This window comes from Anabrus simplex, chromosome 1 (assembly GCF_040414725.1).
Source record: "Anabrus simplex isolate iqAnaSimp1 chromosome 1, ASM4041472v1, whole genome shotgun sequence".
Taxonomy (NCBI): Eukaryota; Metazoa; Arthropoda; class Insecta; order Orthoptera; family Tettigoniidae; genus Anabrus; species Anabrus simplex.
The window spans coordinates 728,948,603-728,964,599 of NC_090265.1; the positions used below are offsets into that span (position 1 = coordinate 728,948,603).

Consider the following 15,997-nt stretch of genomic DNA (forward strand, 5'->3'; position numbering starts at 1 on the left):
ACTCATTGTGCTAAAATAAGTGTCTATTTCACCCAAACTTATTAAAACCTTCCACTCAGAGTTTGAGTCTTCTACCAAATGCAGTTTCCTACTCTGTCACACTAAGTAGGTATGTGTCTATCCTCTCACCTTTAAACTATAACGAAATAAAAAAGTCTCTTAAATCCCATCACTGATATTCCAAACTTCGAAAATATATATATAAATGATAAATAAGATTGTAGTCAATATAGACCAATTAAAAATATTCAATCAATATGGTTGAGAGCCTCCGTGGCTCAGGTCGCAGCACGCCGGTCTCTCACCACTGGGTTCCGTGGTTCAGATCCCGGTCACTCCAGGTGAGATTTGTGCTGGACAAAGTGGAGGGGGACAGGTTTTTCTCTGAGTACTCTAGTTTTCTCTGTCATAATTCCTTCCAGCAACACCCTCCAATATCATTTCATTTCATCTGTCATTCATTAATCATTGCCCCAGAGGAGTGTGACAGGCTTCAGCAGCCGCACAATTCCTATCCTCGCCGCTAGATGGGGGCTTCATTCATTCCATTCCTGACCCGGTTGAATGACTGGAAACAGGCTGTGGATTTTCATTTCATGGTTAACCCTTTGAAGATCACGGCGCAATATATTGCGTGCAGCGGTAAGTGCCGCTGTGGTTACGGTGCAATACATTGCGTGTCGAGATTTGAAGTGATATATCTTGAAAAACGGATAGCTCCCAACATCTGTCGGCTATTTTCTAAAGTCATTAGGTTATTGTTACCACCACAGGGAGGGCTGGAAATGAAAGGTTTTTAAGCGGATGTCTTCAGCTTTCGCGAATCAATTGCAAACAGTTGAAAATGGCTACGCCAAGTCGAGCTGACTTGCTTACAAGCGACGATACAGTTCGTGAAATTCTTATGAATGATGAAAGTGATTGTTCAGTATTTGAAGACAGTGATGAAGACGATGTAGGAGGTATATCTGGAAATAATTCAAGTGGTGAAGACTTAAATGAAAGTGAGGATGAGGTCTTACAGCTGCCACAGCCGAAGTGAACGAAGGTAAATAAAGGTAAATAAAGCGCCTTATCCCCACAAATGAACCAGGAAGACCACCTTCAAGAGTGTGCCATGTGTGTGCTCACACATCAAGAAGGGAGAAAAGGAACATAAGGACTACTCGTATCTACCACTGGAAGGAGTGCAACAAAACTCTTTGCCCTGTACCTTGTTTGAGGATTATCATACCAAAAAACATTACTAAAAATGATGTTTCACATGCTTAAACTAGTTGTTCGATGTCTTGTTAACATACTGTGTTAAATTCATTCATTTCATTAAAATATAATGCCTCTTGAGGGTTGTTTTACAAACATGTGCAAAAACGTAAATTTTGGGGTGTGCAGTGGGCTAAGAAACCTGACTCTCAAAGGGTTAAGATAATATACTCGTAATATGCCAGCCAAGCTAGAACATTGAGAAACAGATTTAGGAACTTGAGAATCAAAACTGCCAATATTTCGGTGGGATTCAAACCTGCCATCTCCCAAATGCTATGCAACTCTAATTGTATGGCTAACTCGCTGCTTGTAGCTGTGTAATAAGAGTGTTGTGTGTGGTAAGGAAGGGATCTTCAGTCTGACCAACAATATGCTCAGCCTAAGTCAAAAGGATGAACTACCGAGAGATGATTGGACCTGCAGTGGCTTGTTTCTTCCCCACAATCAGCCAGCTGAATGTTTCTAATTCTAACAATACTATACACAATATTTCAATGGATCTTTAAGACACCTTCCAATCCTTCTCAGCTCATTCAAATGCTATCAGATCACGAAGTGAAACAATGCTACAAAATTTTAAAATCCAAATTGTATGGCAAAGTCCTTAATCAGTTTCTATCTGTTGTCATTATGGACCCAACAACATCGGTACCGCCGGAAGACGCAATACAGCATTGAGCTTAAGAAGACGTCCAGGTTCAAGTGCTACACTGACAGGACGTTGACTGCGGAGAGTAAGATGTGGTTGGGCGAAGCAGCGTGACATGACCGGAACCCTTAAGGAGGAGATGATGCCGACGAATCTATAAACAAGTCATAAAAGTATTTAAGGCCTTTAGGTTTTTCAATTATGCATTTACCAGTGTTTTGCCCAAAGCCACATTGGGGTGAAAAAACCTGTGTAATATTTCCCTTCTGGGAACAAACAAGTCATCTCCGCGTATACGATGTATGGTGTACAATGTTGGGCTCTTCGGGGAAAGGAGGAACAGATGCTTCATGCTGCTGAGGGGGCATCATGCTTGCCGACATGTGTCCTTTCCACAATACAGTCAAGGTCTGGGAACAAGGACTGCATTGAGAGAAGAGAGAATGACTCAGGCTAACTGTGGAAACCAAAAGTCCGTGCTCGGACTGTCTGTCGCCTATGCTAAGGTTACGATGCATGTGGCTGACCAGACTGGAAATGTATGTTACATTCTATTTGTACTAACACCATTTAACACTTTCTTAATCCCAAAAGATCTGTTGTCAAGTTTTTCAATTTAAAAAAAAAAAATGTTTTCATTTATTTCTTAATCAAATTTTAATATTGTTTCAATGAGCACAACCAAAATTTTGACTCTATATTAAATATTTAATAAATGGCCAGATCAGCAGAAGACTATCATAAACATAAATATACTGACTGTCTACGCTTACACTAATTTCAAGGAGCAACTCCCCACCATTTTTTCAGTTTAACACAATGTAAGCGACAGTATCATACAATAAAACTCAAATGCATGGAACATCTGCTTGAATGTGGTCAGAACAAGAGGAACCTCCAGGAAGAACTTCTACAGAAACTCTGATACGAAAACCTAGACACTTTCAGATTTAACTAATGTTTGACGGTGTAGGTGTGCTCCGAGGAATAAGGCAGGATCGAGAAAAGTTATTGCTAAATTCATATCCCAACTGTCTTTACCCCTGATCTGATGTGACTGCCCACTGTATTCACATATCTACACTATAAAAATAATTTAACAATATTTACAACTTTTACAAGAAACGTGTGAGCAACATTTACTGTACATTCCTCTTGGAAGACTGACCAAGTTGCTCACACGTTTCTTCAGCCCACCGAGTTAACTTTAACTGTCCGGATCATCCGTCGACTCTCCTTCCAGCACCAGTCTGTGCTCCTCTTTCTTCTTCGATGAGCCGCCTTTCTTTTTGCGTCTATTCACAACACCGTCCTCGTCATCCATCATACGGAGAATCTGTGTTTGATCGGAAGAATCCATCGGAGCAACAGATATGTCTCTGACAGCTCGGAACTTTCCACAGTTGTTGAGGTGTTCGTTTTCTAATCTGAAGAAGTTCCACACAAAACGCCTGTAAACACAAAAAACAACAAGTACACTGATTACTATTTTTGTCCTACAAAATTCTCCAATGTTTTCTGAATGCAAATATATAATAAACTATATAAACTTCAGTATATACCATAGTTCATTGTGGTTGTGATCCCTGTAAGTTCAGATATTTCAGATTCAGAACATTAACTGGTCTGTATCGCTATTGACCTATCCAAGGCTTTCGATAAGGTAGATAATGGGAGATTACTGATAAAAATTAGGGCTACTGGACTAGACCAAAGAGTGATTGAATGGGTGGCCAAATTTCTAGAAAACAGAACTCAATTACAGTAGGCAAAGTGTTATCTGATCGTGTAATGATTGAGAGGGGGTCCCACAGGCCAGTATTATTGGACATTTATGTTTTCTTCTTCTTTAACTTTATTGGCCACAATGGACCACTTGCGTCATTCTACGTTCACTTTCTCTTCGAAGGCCGTACTATTGGTAAGGTTGTTAAGAAAGGTTACAGATCTCTTCATATGGTTATGAGAGTCTTTAGGGGTTGTTGTAAGGATGTAAAGAAGAGGGCATATAAGTCTCTGGTAAGACCGCAATTAGAGTATGGCTCCAGTGTATGGGACGCTCACCAGGACTACTTGATACCAGAACTGGAAAAAATTCAAAGGAAAGCAGCATGATTTGTTCTGGGTGATTTCCGACAAGAGTCTCAAACACAACAGAAAATGTGTTGATTTTTCTAGATAAATATATAATAATAATAATAATAATAATAATAATAATAATAATAATAATAATAATAATAATAATAATAATAATAATAATAATAATCTAAATGATGTTTTAGACAAGAAGAACCCCTTCTATGAAAAATCCCTTTCCTTTTAGCACTGTTAGGCATCGATAAAGAAATTTTTATAAGGAAATAGACCCCCCTTAACAGAGCGCCTCTCCGCCACCCCCTCCTATCCCCCCCCCCCCCTACTGCGCAAACAGGTCACACAATAACGCACACATACAACACCAGACATAGATAAGCTGTCACTACAACAGAAACCTGTGAGTGAGTCAGCTGTGGGAAGGAAAAAAAGGAGAGAGTACGCATAAAATCCAACCATGACACAACAATTTGACTGCTATCACATTACATTTTTTCACACTTCCTTTCCTCCTCCTTCCAGATTTCAGGCAATATAGTCATGCACAGTATTTCTTAACTTCTTTTAAGAATACATGGTCCAAATCTGTCAAATGACAACACAAGGAATCCCCTTCGCTTCACAGCAAGTAAGACTGTTGATAAATCCCACATATTATAACAGTTCTTACATAAGATATAAAAATTTGTTCGAAAGAAGACATTCTAATGTTCAAGACTAGTATGAAGAATACATAGCAGCATGTACCAGTGTAATTTTATTAGCAAAAAGTTACTTTAAAAACAAGAAGTACAATACTCCTGAAGAAAAATATCAATTCCTAAGACTACATGTTTTATCCAGATTTGTTTTTAATTGCTAGTTGCTTTACGTCGCACCGACACAGATAGGTCTTATGGCGACGATGGGACAGGGAACGGCTAGGAGTGGGAAGGAAGCGGCTGTGGCCTTAATTAAGGTACAGCCCCAGCATTTGCCTGGTGTGAAAATGGGAAACCATGGAAAACCATCTTCAGGGCTGCCAACAGTGGGGTTCGAACCTACTATCTCCCAAATACTGGATACGGGCCGCACTTAAGCAACTGCAGCTATCAAGCTCGGTGTTTTTAATTGAAATGTTTTTCTTAATTGTGTAGTGTTTTAAGACCTATTCTTTATATTATTTTAAATCTGTAGACAGGGAATGCTGTTGATGATGTCCACATAAGGACGAAACATATCATGCAAAAATTACCAGATTATAGAAATAAAATAATCAAAGGATTGTTTGATGTGGTGAAAAGGTGGATTTTCAGCATAATTTTCTTATAATATAAAATATAATATAAAAGAGTAGCATTACAAAAATGTTGCAAATTTTGGGCTGGGAAGACTTGGGAGTAAGGAGACGGGCTGCTCGACTAAGCAGTATGTCAGTTAAAATTGAAATAATAAATAAAGAGGTTCAACCTATTCAATACCAAAGAATAAGAAATGCAGTGATTACATTCTTATTTAATAATAAGTAGAAGTGGTACCGGTTTTGACCCTAGTCCAGATCATCATCAGCCGATTAAAACATGAAAAACAATGCATAGGAAAAAGAAAAGAAAAGATCAAGTTCATTCCGGATCAGTAGAAGAGGCGATATAAAATGACGGGGGTAGACACTGTAAAATTCAGAAGTAAAAAATTCTGAGGAAGGCTCGTGCTAGGACACAATATTTATGTTGAAATTACAGCACTTCTTTCCTCTTCCTCTTTCTTCAGTTCCCAATAGATGGCATTCTGGGTCAAAGGCTTTAACCAACACATTTTAAGGCTAGATGTGAGTTCTTAAATATTTTACCGAATGATTGTTCGGCTGTGACGAAGAACTAGCTCATGGTCACTCTTTCCTAACAACCGCTGTTAAAAAATTGGAGGAGCAGTGCCTAAGAAATATGCACAATGGGCTGTTCTGATGGACGGGAAGGTACTGAAAAGCGGAGGCTTAAGCAAAGCTTAGCCATAAACCCTGACTTTGAGGACAAGGATCTACATTACCAACTGCAAACAAAATATGCACCACTTATGTCTGCTGACACAGAACACTCCCTTTTGACAAACAAGTGAGCGGAGGTGCAGCTTCAGTGATTACGGGAATAACTGTTACTGGACGAGCACTTTTAATGACATTGTGTACTGGGACTGTTTTTAGGCAGCATTGTTAATACATGTGTGACCTTTTGTCCTAATATGTCACATTATTGGTTTTGGTACAGTTTGTAATGAATGTTTACATTTTAAATTTCCACTTTTTTTTTTTTTGCAACTTTAGAAACTAAATTTATTGCACCTCTCTTTTTACCCAAATTTTGCACCTAAAATTCCTAGCTCTATTGATGAATTTGTATGGAGTCATATGGAACCCAACTGCATATGCAAAAGAATACCAAAACATTTTCTTATTGATCTAGATACTCTGAAGATGGGTGTTCTAGATGATGGAGGGTGAATGTATTAGAAATACAATGTGGACTTTACTTTGCAAATTTTCAATTTGTAACTGACAAGATTTATGGACAGCAAGCAGGAATGTTCACTAAACAGAAGTGAGTAGCACATACAGGAATGTAAACAGCAGAAGAGTCAGAAAAAAGATGGACATCACGCTGCTGGAATGTTCTGAAAAAGAAGTTTCCTTATCTTTAGAAGCTGTTTCCGTAGCTATACTTCTTGAAAGCTTATTTACCAATAACTCAAAAATCATGAAAGCCAGAGAACTAATATTTTCTAAACTAACCTATAAGATATGCACCTACAATTATGTCCAAATGAGAGTAGCAGGCAGAGGAAGAAAAGAAAACACTAACTAATGTCATAAAATCAAGAAAGATCAATTTACTGACATCAATTTGCAATAGAAAACCTGTGATGCGATGTTATCTAGTAGCATACAGGTGTAATGTGAAGTATTGATGGATGCCATGAATCATCTATATCTAATATGCTTTCATCCTATGAGGTACAATAATAGAGATATTCATGAACTGAAATATTGTTATGAATCTCATCAACAAGTTTATATAAATTTACAGAAACATCACATATTTCCCTTGTGATCTACAATTGTTCTACGCTTGGTTGAGGCAAAATAAGCTTCGAACTGTCAGGTGGTGAGCAATAACATGCTAAAGCTAGGAAAGCGTGGCAAGTGTCTAACCATTTCTGGATGCGTGGACAAACAGGTCAAAGTGAGAGACCACACTGGACCTGCAGAGTTACTTCTGTCTTACCTGAACACTTCCAGTGGAGAAAGAATGGACACCATGATGTCGGCATGAACGTAACCCATCTCCGTCAGAGACATGGACAGTGCCCATCCAAACCTCAAGATCAAGTCTTCTACGATTGCAAAGTAATAATATCCCTGCAACAGGAGGAAAATAATTATAAATTACCGTAATTTATGAAAGGGAATTTCACAGCATTATTCCTGATGCAAGAGAAAATGTTTCTTACCGTTGATGAATAAACAATTTCTTCCCTCAAGTATTTATTGTCGCCTGCCTTGGGATCAAAAAGACCCCAGTCCATCTTAATGTCCCAGGTATATGCATAACATGAACTTAGGATGGAGGACAGCACCCACAGGTAGAAATATGGACTGTCTGTGGACACCGGGTATTTCTCTGCAAACAAATTAACCTTCTGTATTATTACCAAGTCAAATTATGCTTACAATCATTAGGGTTAGCCTTATTTTAGAAGGCATTTAAAAGAATATTTCACCATTCTTTACTATTTTGGTCATTTTAGTTATTAAAATATACATGTTAGGTCATATTTAGCTATTTTTAAGAGCATATTTGCACCATTTTTAGGTCCTAAACATCAGAACCGTGATGAAAATGATCTTTTAGGATGTTGTGGTGTCAAAGAAAACAATGTGCAGAAATATTGTATGTGTCACGTCTGTCCATGACTGAGACTTCTCTAAAAATAACAGTTGGAACTTGAAAATACAGTGGAAATCCGTTATAGCGAGAATATCATAACAGCAAAAAATATACGTAGGGTTGCCCCAGTTAACACAGGATGTGACCTTGAGCTCATGGGTTGCTCCTGGAAGCAGCTGCATATTTATTTATTTTTGTTCTGTCTGGTCAGTGTGATTTAGAGAATGGTCGCGTACAGTTCGGCAGGCTGCACACCGGACGCGTCAAGACACGTCAGAGACACAGAAACATGACACATCAGAAAGGAGCATAGTGATAAGCAATGGAAAAACAAAAATTGCCGCATACCGGTCTGCTTCTTGATGATATCATCAGCATCCTGCTGCAGACACGGGTGATAAGACACTGTATGTTCCATTTCTATGCATCATGTCTTAAGCAAACAATTTCTGGTATAGTTCTGTTCCTACTTTTCCTGAGCAGTGCCAGTGAACACAAGTGCCAGCATGAATGAAGAACAAATCAAATAAGTGCCAGCATGAATGAAGAACAAATCAACATTAAATTAGTGCAATCTGTGGAGAAATATCGAATAATATGTGATTATTCGCTACCAGGACATTCGAATAACAACGAGGTGGATAAAGTGTGGCATGCAGTGTTCAAAGAATTAAATTTAAATGGTAAGTAACTTACATTCAGTAACATATTTATTAATTAGGTCTATGTACAGTAATGACATGTTTAATTATCTAAGAATAAACATTTCTTGCGCAACCAGAATTACTGATAATGTATAGTGCAGCTATATTTATATTTATTCTATAGCGTACTTATTCTGCCGAGAAAGGTCTACGTTTGGTTTCATAAAGTAAGAACACAAGTGATTTCTTAATTCAACAGCCTCAGCTGTTGCTCTTCTGTTGCAGGGTTGCAATCTCTGCAGCACACACATCGTATTGTCAGTATTTTCATCGTTATCTATTACGTTTGGTTCACTAAAAACACCGTCTTTTAGTCTAAGGAAGTTATGCAGGACACAAATTGCTCGTATTATGTTGTCTATTTTATCAGGTTTGCAGGCTATAGCTGTACCGAGAACTCTAAATTTAGAAGCAAGCATTCCAAAACCACATTCTACACTCTTTCTAGCTCTGCTAAGCCTATAGTTAAAAATCCACCTTTCATTTGTAAGTTCTCTTCGAGGATAGGGTCTCGTGATATGCTTCTGTAATAGGAAAGCTTCAGACCAACAAAAAAAAATAAGGAAATGGTGAACAGTGATCATCATCTTTTGGTAGCCTCTTGGGATCAGTTATATTCAGTGTGCCCTGCTAAAGGTTTCTTCCTAAAGCAGAGTTTCACAACATGCCACCATAACTATTTCTGCCGTAGTCACCAACTTCTATAACAATGAAAAGCCCATCTGTATCAACCAAAGCTAATAGAACAATAGAAAAATACCCCTTGTAGTTATAGAAGGATGAGCCACTGTTTCTGGGACACTGGATACGAACGTGTTTCCGTCTATGGCACCAATGCAGTTAGGCATATTCCATAGTTCCAAATATCTTTCGGAAATATTCTCCCATACCTCCTTTGAGGGTGCAGGCATAAACTCACGTTGAAGTGTTGTCCATACTGTCGAACACACTTCATCCACAATTTTGCCGATTGTTGTTTCTCCTCTTTTAAACTGAAAGCTCAAGCATCTGAAGCTGTTGCCATTAGCTAAGTACCTGGAAATAAAGGACCATGAATACTATTACTGCTAAATTAAATTTTAAAAAGCTTGTAAAAAATTCTTTCAGCCTTAAATTAAACTACTGACAATTGCACTCAGATACTTACATTCTATAAATTTAATATGCATTGAATTGCACTGTTTTTGTTATAAAATGTTTGTTGTGAATTTATTTTTTATGTGTTAATATACATTCCTTGGTATAGCTATTGTATGTATAGTAGTCCTACTATAGGGCTCTGCTTTCAAGGACATCCTTTATATAAAATAAATAAATTTTTTTTTTTTTTTTTTTTTTTTTTGCTAGGGGCTTTACGTCGCACCGACACAGATAGGTCTTATGGCGACGATGGGATAGGATAGGCCTAGGAGTTGGAAGGAAGCGGCCGTGGCCTTCATTAAGGTACAGCCCCAGCATTTGCCTGGTGTGAAAATGGTAAACCACGGAAAACCATCTTCAGGGCTGCCGATAGTGGGATTCGAACCTACTATCTCCCGGATGCAAGCTCACAGCCGCGCGCCTCTACGCGCACGGCCAACTCGCCCGGTAAATAAATAAATAAATAAATAAATAAATAAATAAATAAATAAATAAATAAATAAATAATAATACCGAGCTCGATAGCTGCAGTTGCTTAAGTGCGGGCAGTATCTAGTATTCGGGAGATAGTGGGTTCGAATCCCACTGTTGGCAGCCCCGAAGATGGTTTACCGTGGTTTCCCATTTTCACACCAGGTAAATGCTGGGGCTGTATCTTAATTAATTAATTAATGTTATTTGCTTTACGTCCCACTAACTACTTTTACGGTCTTCGGAGACGCCGAGGTGCCGGAATTTAGTTCCCGCAAGAGTTCTTTTACGTGCCAGTAAATCTAGCGACACGAGGCTGTCGTATTTGAGCACCTTCAAATACCATCGGACTGAGCCAGGATCGAACCTGCCAAGTTGGGGTTAGAAGGCCAGCGCCTTAACCGTCTGAGCCACTCAGCCCGACTGCATCTTAAGGCCACAGCTGCTTCCTTCCCACTCCTAGCCCTCTCCTGTCCCATCGTCGCCATAAGACCTATTGTGACAGTGCGATGTAAAGCAACTTGTAAAATAATAATAAAATTAATAATAATAATAATTTATTTATTTATTTACAGAGTTTACGCCCACATTGGAGCACTTAAATCAGACTACAACAAACTTGTCTTCCTTTTCTTCTCCCAAAAAGTCTTGAGTCTGGTTAACCTGGCTGCCCTCTCCGCATCCGTTATAACATATTGTTTCCTCTGTACAGTGGTCAGAGGAAGCCTGATGCATTTATTCTTCAAAATACTTTTCTCGCCTCTGTTTTCTATGGTTTGCATGGTAATATTCAACTCCTCCAAATCACTTTGAACTTCTTTAAACCAATTGTTTTTTGATTTACTATTCCAAAAGTAATTAAATAATTGTTTTAAAACTCTGTTATCACTTAGTCGAAATATATGACAAAAAAAGGCAATTCTTCTTTTTCTCATCGTGTCTGTGATGGACTCACTTTCCTGATAGATAACCTCATTCGGCAACAATCTCCACTGTCCATCCACCTGATATTTCTTGTTTATGATCGTCCTGAGTATCCTTCGATCAACTCGTTGTAAGCGTTCTGTTGTTGATCTAGTATGGAGTTTAAATAATGTTTCACAAGCATAAGTTGCTTCTGGTTTAATAACAGAGTTATAATGCCTAAATTTAGCATTAATCGAAAGCCAATTCTTTTTGTATGTAGGCCAAGTTATCCGTTGTGCCTGCTTCAGTTTATATATTCTGCTTTCTATTGATGGGTTTTCATTGCAATTCCAAGTGAGATTTTCACCCAAATATTTAAATGTACTTACAATTTCAATTTGTTTATTATTATTTAATAATAGCTCTGAATTTAGAGTTCTGAAAGTAGGCATTATTTTTGTCTTATCATACGAAATTTGCAATCCAACTTTTTTCGCTACATTTGCAAGTTCTTCCAATTGAACTTTAGCCTCTTCGAAACCATTTGCCAGTATCGCAAGATCATCCGTGAATGCCAAGCAATTTAGTTTGATATTTTTTCCAATTTTGACTTTTGGAGGACATACCTTAGTCTACTCTCGCATGACCTTTTCCAATACACAATTGAACAATAATGGCGAAAGTCCATCTCCCTGGTGGAGGCCTGTTGTAATTGCAAATGATTTAGATAACTCATTTCTGAATCTAACTTTAGATTGAGTATTCTTAAGAGTCATACCAATCAGGCTAATAGTTTGGAATGTAGACCAAATTCCTGAAGGACATTCAACAGTGATTCACGATGTATACTATCATACGCCTTTTGAAAATCAACAAACGTAATAACTAAATTTTTGTTTCTAGATCTATGATGTTTCATAATCCATTTTAAACTGATGATTTGGTCAGGGCAGCTTCTTCCTGGACGAAATCCACCTTGATATTCCCCTAGTTCACAGTCAAGATGTTCCTGTATTCTGTTATAGATAATCTTAGATAAAATCTTATATGTAATATCCAATAATGATACTCCCCGATAATTATTTGGATCAGATCTATCGCCCTTTTTATGCAATGGTTGAATTATTGCCATATTCCACTCTTCAGGCATTGTAGCAGTATTCCAAATATCTATAAGATGTTTATGTAGATTATGAACGGTTTGGTCATTAGCATTCTTCCATACCTCTGCGACGATTTGGTTCTCTCCCAGTGCTTTATAATTTTTAAGGGAATCAATTGCTGCTCGTACTTCATTATAAACGGGCGGTGTAACCTTTTCTAAAGGTATCCTATTTTTTGGATGTGTGTCATATTGCAGATATTCTGAAGGTTCCTCACTTTTAAGTAAGTTCTCAAAGTATCTAGCTAAAATTTCCACATTATCTTGGTTAGTATGTGCCTGTTTTCCATTAGTATCTCTCATTAGGAGTGTTGGGGAGTATAATTTGTTTGGTATTGCCGAAATGTTTTATAGTAATCTCTTGTCTTATGTTGAGTAAATGCTTTGTCAATAGAGTGTAACATCTCCGTGTGATAATTTCTCTTAACCCTTCGGATGATTTTAGCCATATGTCGTCTAGCAGTAACAAGTTCTTCGCGTGACTGTTCTGTTTTCCATTGTTGATCAATCAACCATGCCTTGTGTCGGTGTTGAATCGCTGCATCGCACTCCTCATTCCACCAAGCATGTTTTTTCCTCTTTTTAACGGGAGCGTTTTCCTCAGCAATGGTTTTTAGCTTGTTAATTACCCTTCCCAAATCATCACTTAGATAGGTTTTAGATTGTTCATAATATAATTTATTATTAATGAGAGAGCTAGGGTCATATGTTTTCTTCCTATTACATTTGGAGAGAATGCGTTTCTTTTTTTGGAGTTAATTTTATTTTAATTTTGGACAAATAATGATCTGAATCTATGTCCACTCCACGGAGGACCCTCACATTGTAAATTTCCTTATGATAGTTCTTATCCATAGCTACATGATCAATTTGGAACTCCCCTAATTTAACATTAGGGCACTTAAAAGTCATCAGTTTATGTGGTCGTCGTTTGAATCGTGTGGTTTCCAAAAGTAGCCCATGATTAATACAAAGATCGATCAATCTCTGACCATTCCTGTTAGATGATGAGCTGGCCACTTACCTACAACATTACGAAACTTTTTCTCACGGCCTATTTTAGCATTGAAATCGCCAAGCATGATTTTAATATGTTTATCGGAAATGGATGATAATAGTTGGTCTAGTTCTTCCCAAAATTTGTCTGTGTCTTCCCTGTTGGTCCTGTTTTTTTCATTCGTTGGAGCATGGACGTTTATCAATGTGTACGTTTTATTCTCTACTTTGATTGTCATCAATACCGTTCGGGGGGAGGTAGAAGAAAAATCTTCAATTGAATCTAAGATACTAGTATGAACCAAAAAGCCGACTCCAAACTGAGGAACACTCTTTAGTACTCTTTCACCTGGGGGACCCTTGTATAGGCGATATCTCCCTGACTCAAGGGGGTCTTGATCCGTATTACGCAATTCTTGAAGAGCAGTTATCAGTATATTATATTGATCTAAGATGTCTGTGAGATGTTTTAATTTGCCCACTTTCATTAATGAATTTGTGTTCACTGTAGCAAAATATAAGAACCGTCCTGATTTATTAAATTTAAGTTTCCTCTTGATCGGATGGGTCTGCATGTTGTTTAATGGGTTGCAGGTGCTCCGACTCGCCTTGGTCTTCCATGCGACACCCCACCGTATCCGAATGGTGACTTTGTTTGGATCTGATGATCGTGTGTATCCAAACCGGTGGATATTTCATTAGAAGACTAATCATAATAGGCTGATTGTCTGATCAATGATCAATACATTTCTGACCGAAGTCAGGGCTTACAATGCCAGATGTGATCTGGCAAGGTGATGAATGGTGAATGATGGGTGATGAAAGATGAATTGTGAAGAAGGCTTTTTGCATTATTTCATCCTAGTTGTTCAGGACTGGGAGTAGGCATTTCCTCCATACCCTGCGAACGTTATGGTTTTCCCGCCAATACTCGGGTAGCCGATTGCAGTGGTTTCCCACTGGGCGATGGGGTTGCCACATCCCTATGCCAAATAATAATAATAATGATGATGATGATGATGATGATGATGATGATGATGATGATGATGATGATGATGATGATGATGATGATGATGATAATAATAATAATAATAATAATAATAATAATAATCCCATGGGAGTTTCAGCCTGTTCCCCTATCGGGCGGATCCTACGTGGCGGATCAGGCGGCTCACCGGACTTGTTGGGAGGGTTTGAGGGAACTAAAATACCTCTCGCGGACCAAAAACAGGCACAGCTCACCAACATCTTCAGCAACCTCTGAAGCTCACTACTTCAGTTGTAACCATGACACCGACATAGATCAATGTCCCCAATACTTTTAACTTGATAGCACGATGGAATCAACCTACAATATAACTACCCCAGGCCCTAGTAGACATACTAGTTTTTCTCGGTCATCGGATTCTGGGGGACCGAGAACATCATGCGGGAATGTATCGGAGCTTCCCAAATCTCTTCGCCCAAAATGCAAAACTTTCTTTGGTAGTCTAAACATCAACACACTTTGGAAAACTGGGAAGTAAAAACAATTAACAGACATGTTAGATAACTTAAACATACAAATTTTAGCACTTCAGGAGACCAGATACATGGATGAAAATCATTTTGACTCAGGAAATTATAGAATTTACAAAGGCAAGCCAGCAACCTCCCTTCATAAGAGACCATTACAATTTGGCACAGGATTCGCTGTAAGAAGGAACATTGTAAACTCAGTACTTAACTTTTCTTCGCCTTCTGAAAGAATTTCAACACTATCCATTAAATCAGGAAACAAAGCTTATACATTACTTAATGCCGATGCACCCACCAATAACTACAATCTAAAAGATCCACAAATGGTGGAAGACTTCTGGGAACTGCTAGAAGAAACTACAGCCACAATTCCAAATCATCACATAAAAATTCTATTAGGAGATTTCAATGCCCAAATTGGTAGAGAAAAGAAATTCAGGACTATTGTAGGACTATACCCAGCGCACAATAGAACTAATAAAAATGGAGAAAGATTAACTGATTTTTACAAAAATTTTGATCTCAAATTAATGTCAACACATTTCTGGGCACTTCCACACAAGAAAACAAACCTGGAGATCCCCAAATTTTCACTTGGGAGAATTTCAACTAGATCATCTGGCTATTTCCAAGAAAAATCAAAAAGAAATTATGAATGTTAAAGTTAAAAAAAGGGATCATTGACTCTGACCACCATCTATCCTTAATCAAGATCAAATTTCAACCAAACAGGTCCAAACCCAGAATAACAAAAAACCTGCATGTCGATCTGGAATTTCTTAAACAGAACTCTAGTACTTTCCTTGAAAGTATTCCTACTCACAATCCTTCAAACTGGTTAGAACTCAAAGACATACTTTTGAAGGCTTCTCGAAATATTGGCACACCACCTAGGAAACGCAAATATAGGTGGTGGAATGAAACCTGTGACAAGGCCATAAACTTTAGAACTAAAGCCTGGCAAAATTGGAATTCTCATAAAACTGAACAAGCCTGGAAGGAATTCACCAAAATACAGAAACAAACATAAAAAATTATCAGGTCTGAAAAACGCAAATATGAACACTACAGATTGGCAGAAACTGAATAAGATTTTACAAAAAACAATACACGAAACTTCTACAAAACTGTCAGAGAAGAATTATCAAATTATCAGGCACCTGGTCTTTGC

At 38.0% G+C, this 15,997-nt stretch overlaps 1 protein-coding gene across 1 annotated transcript in view; it reads right to left on the reverse strand.

The window, feature by feature from the left end:
* Positions 1-2,587: 2,587 nt before the first annotated feature.
* The window catches only part of PXo (P[[i]]-sensitive XPR1 orthologue), a 207,196-nt gene continuing 193,786 nt past the window's right edge, over positions 2,588-15,997 (reverse strand). Inside the window, exons 8-10 of the mRNA XM_067146499.2 lie at positions 7,493-7,662; positions 7,267-7,400; positions 2,588-3,366 (exon numbers count right to left, since the gene is read on the reverse strand). Of these exons, the coding sequence (XP_067002600.1) occupies positions 3,123-3,366; positions 7,267-7,400; positions 7,493-7,662 (548 nt within the window). The 3' untranslated portion in view covers positions 2,588-3,122. The remainder of the gene's footprint in view (positions 3,367-7,266; positions 7,401-7,492; positions 7,663-15,997) is intronic.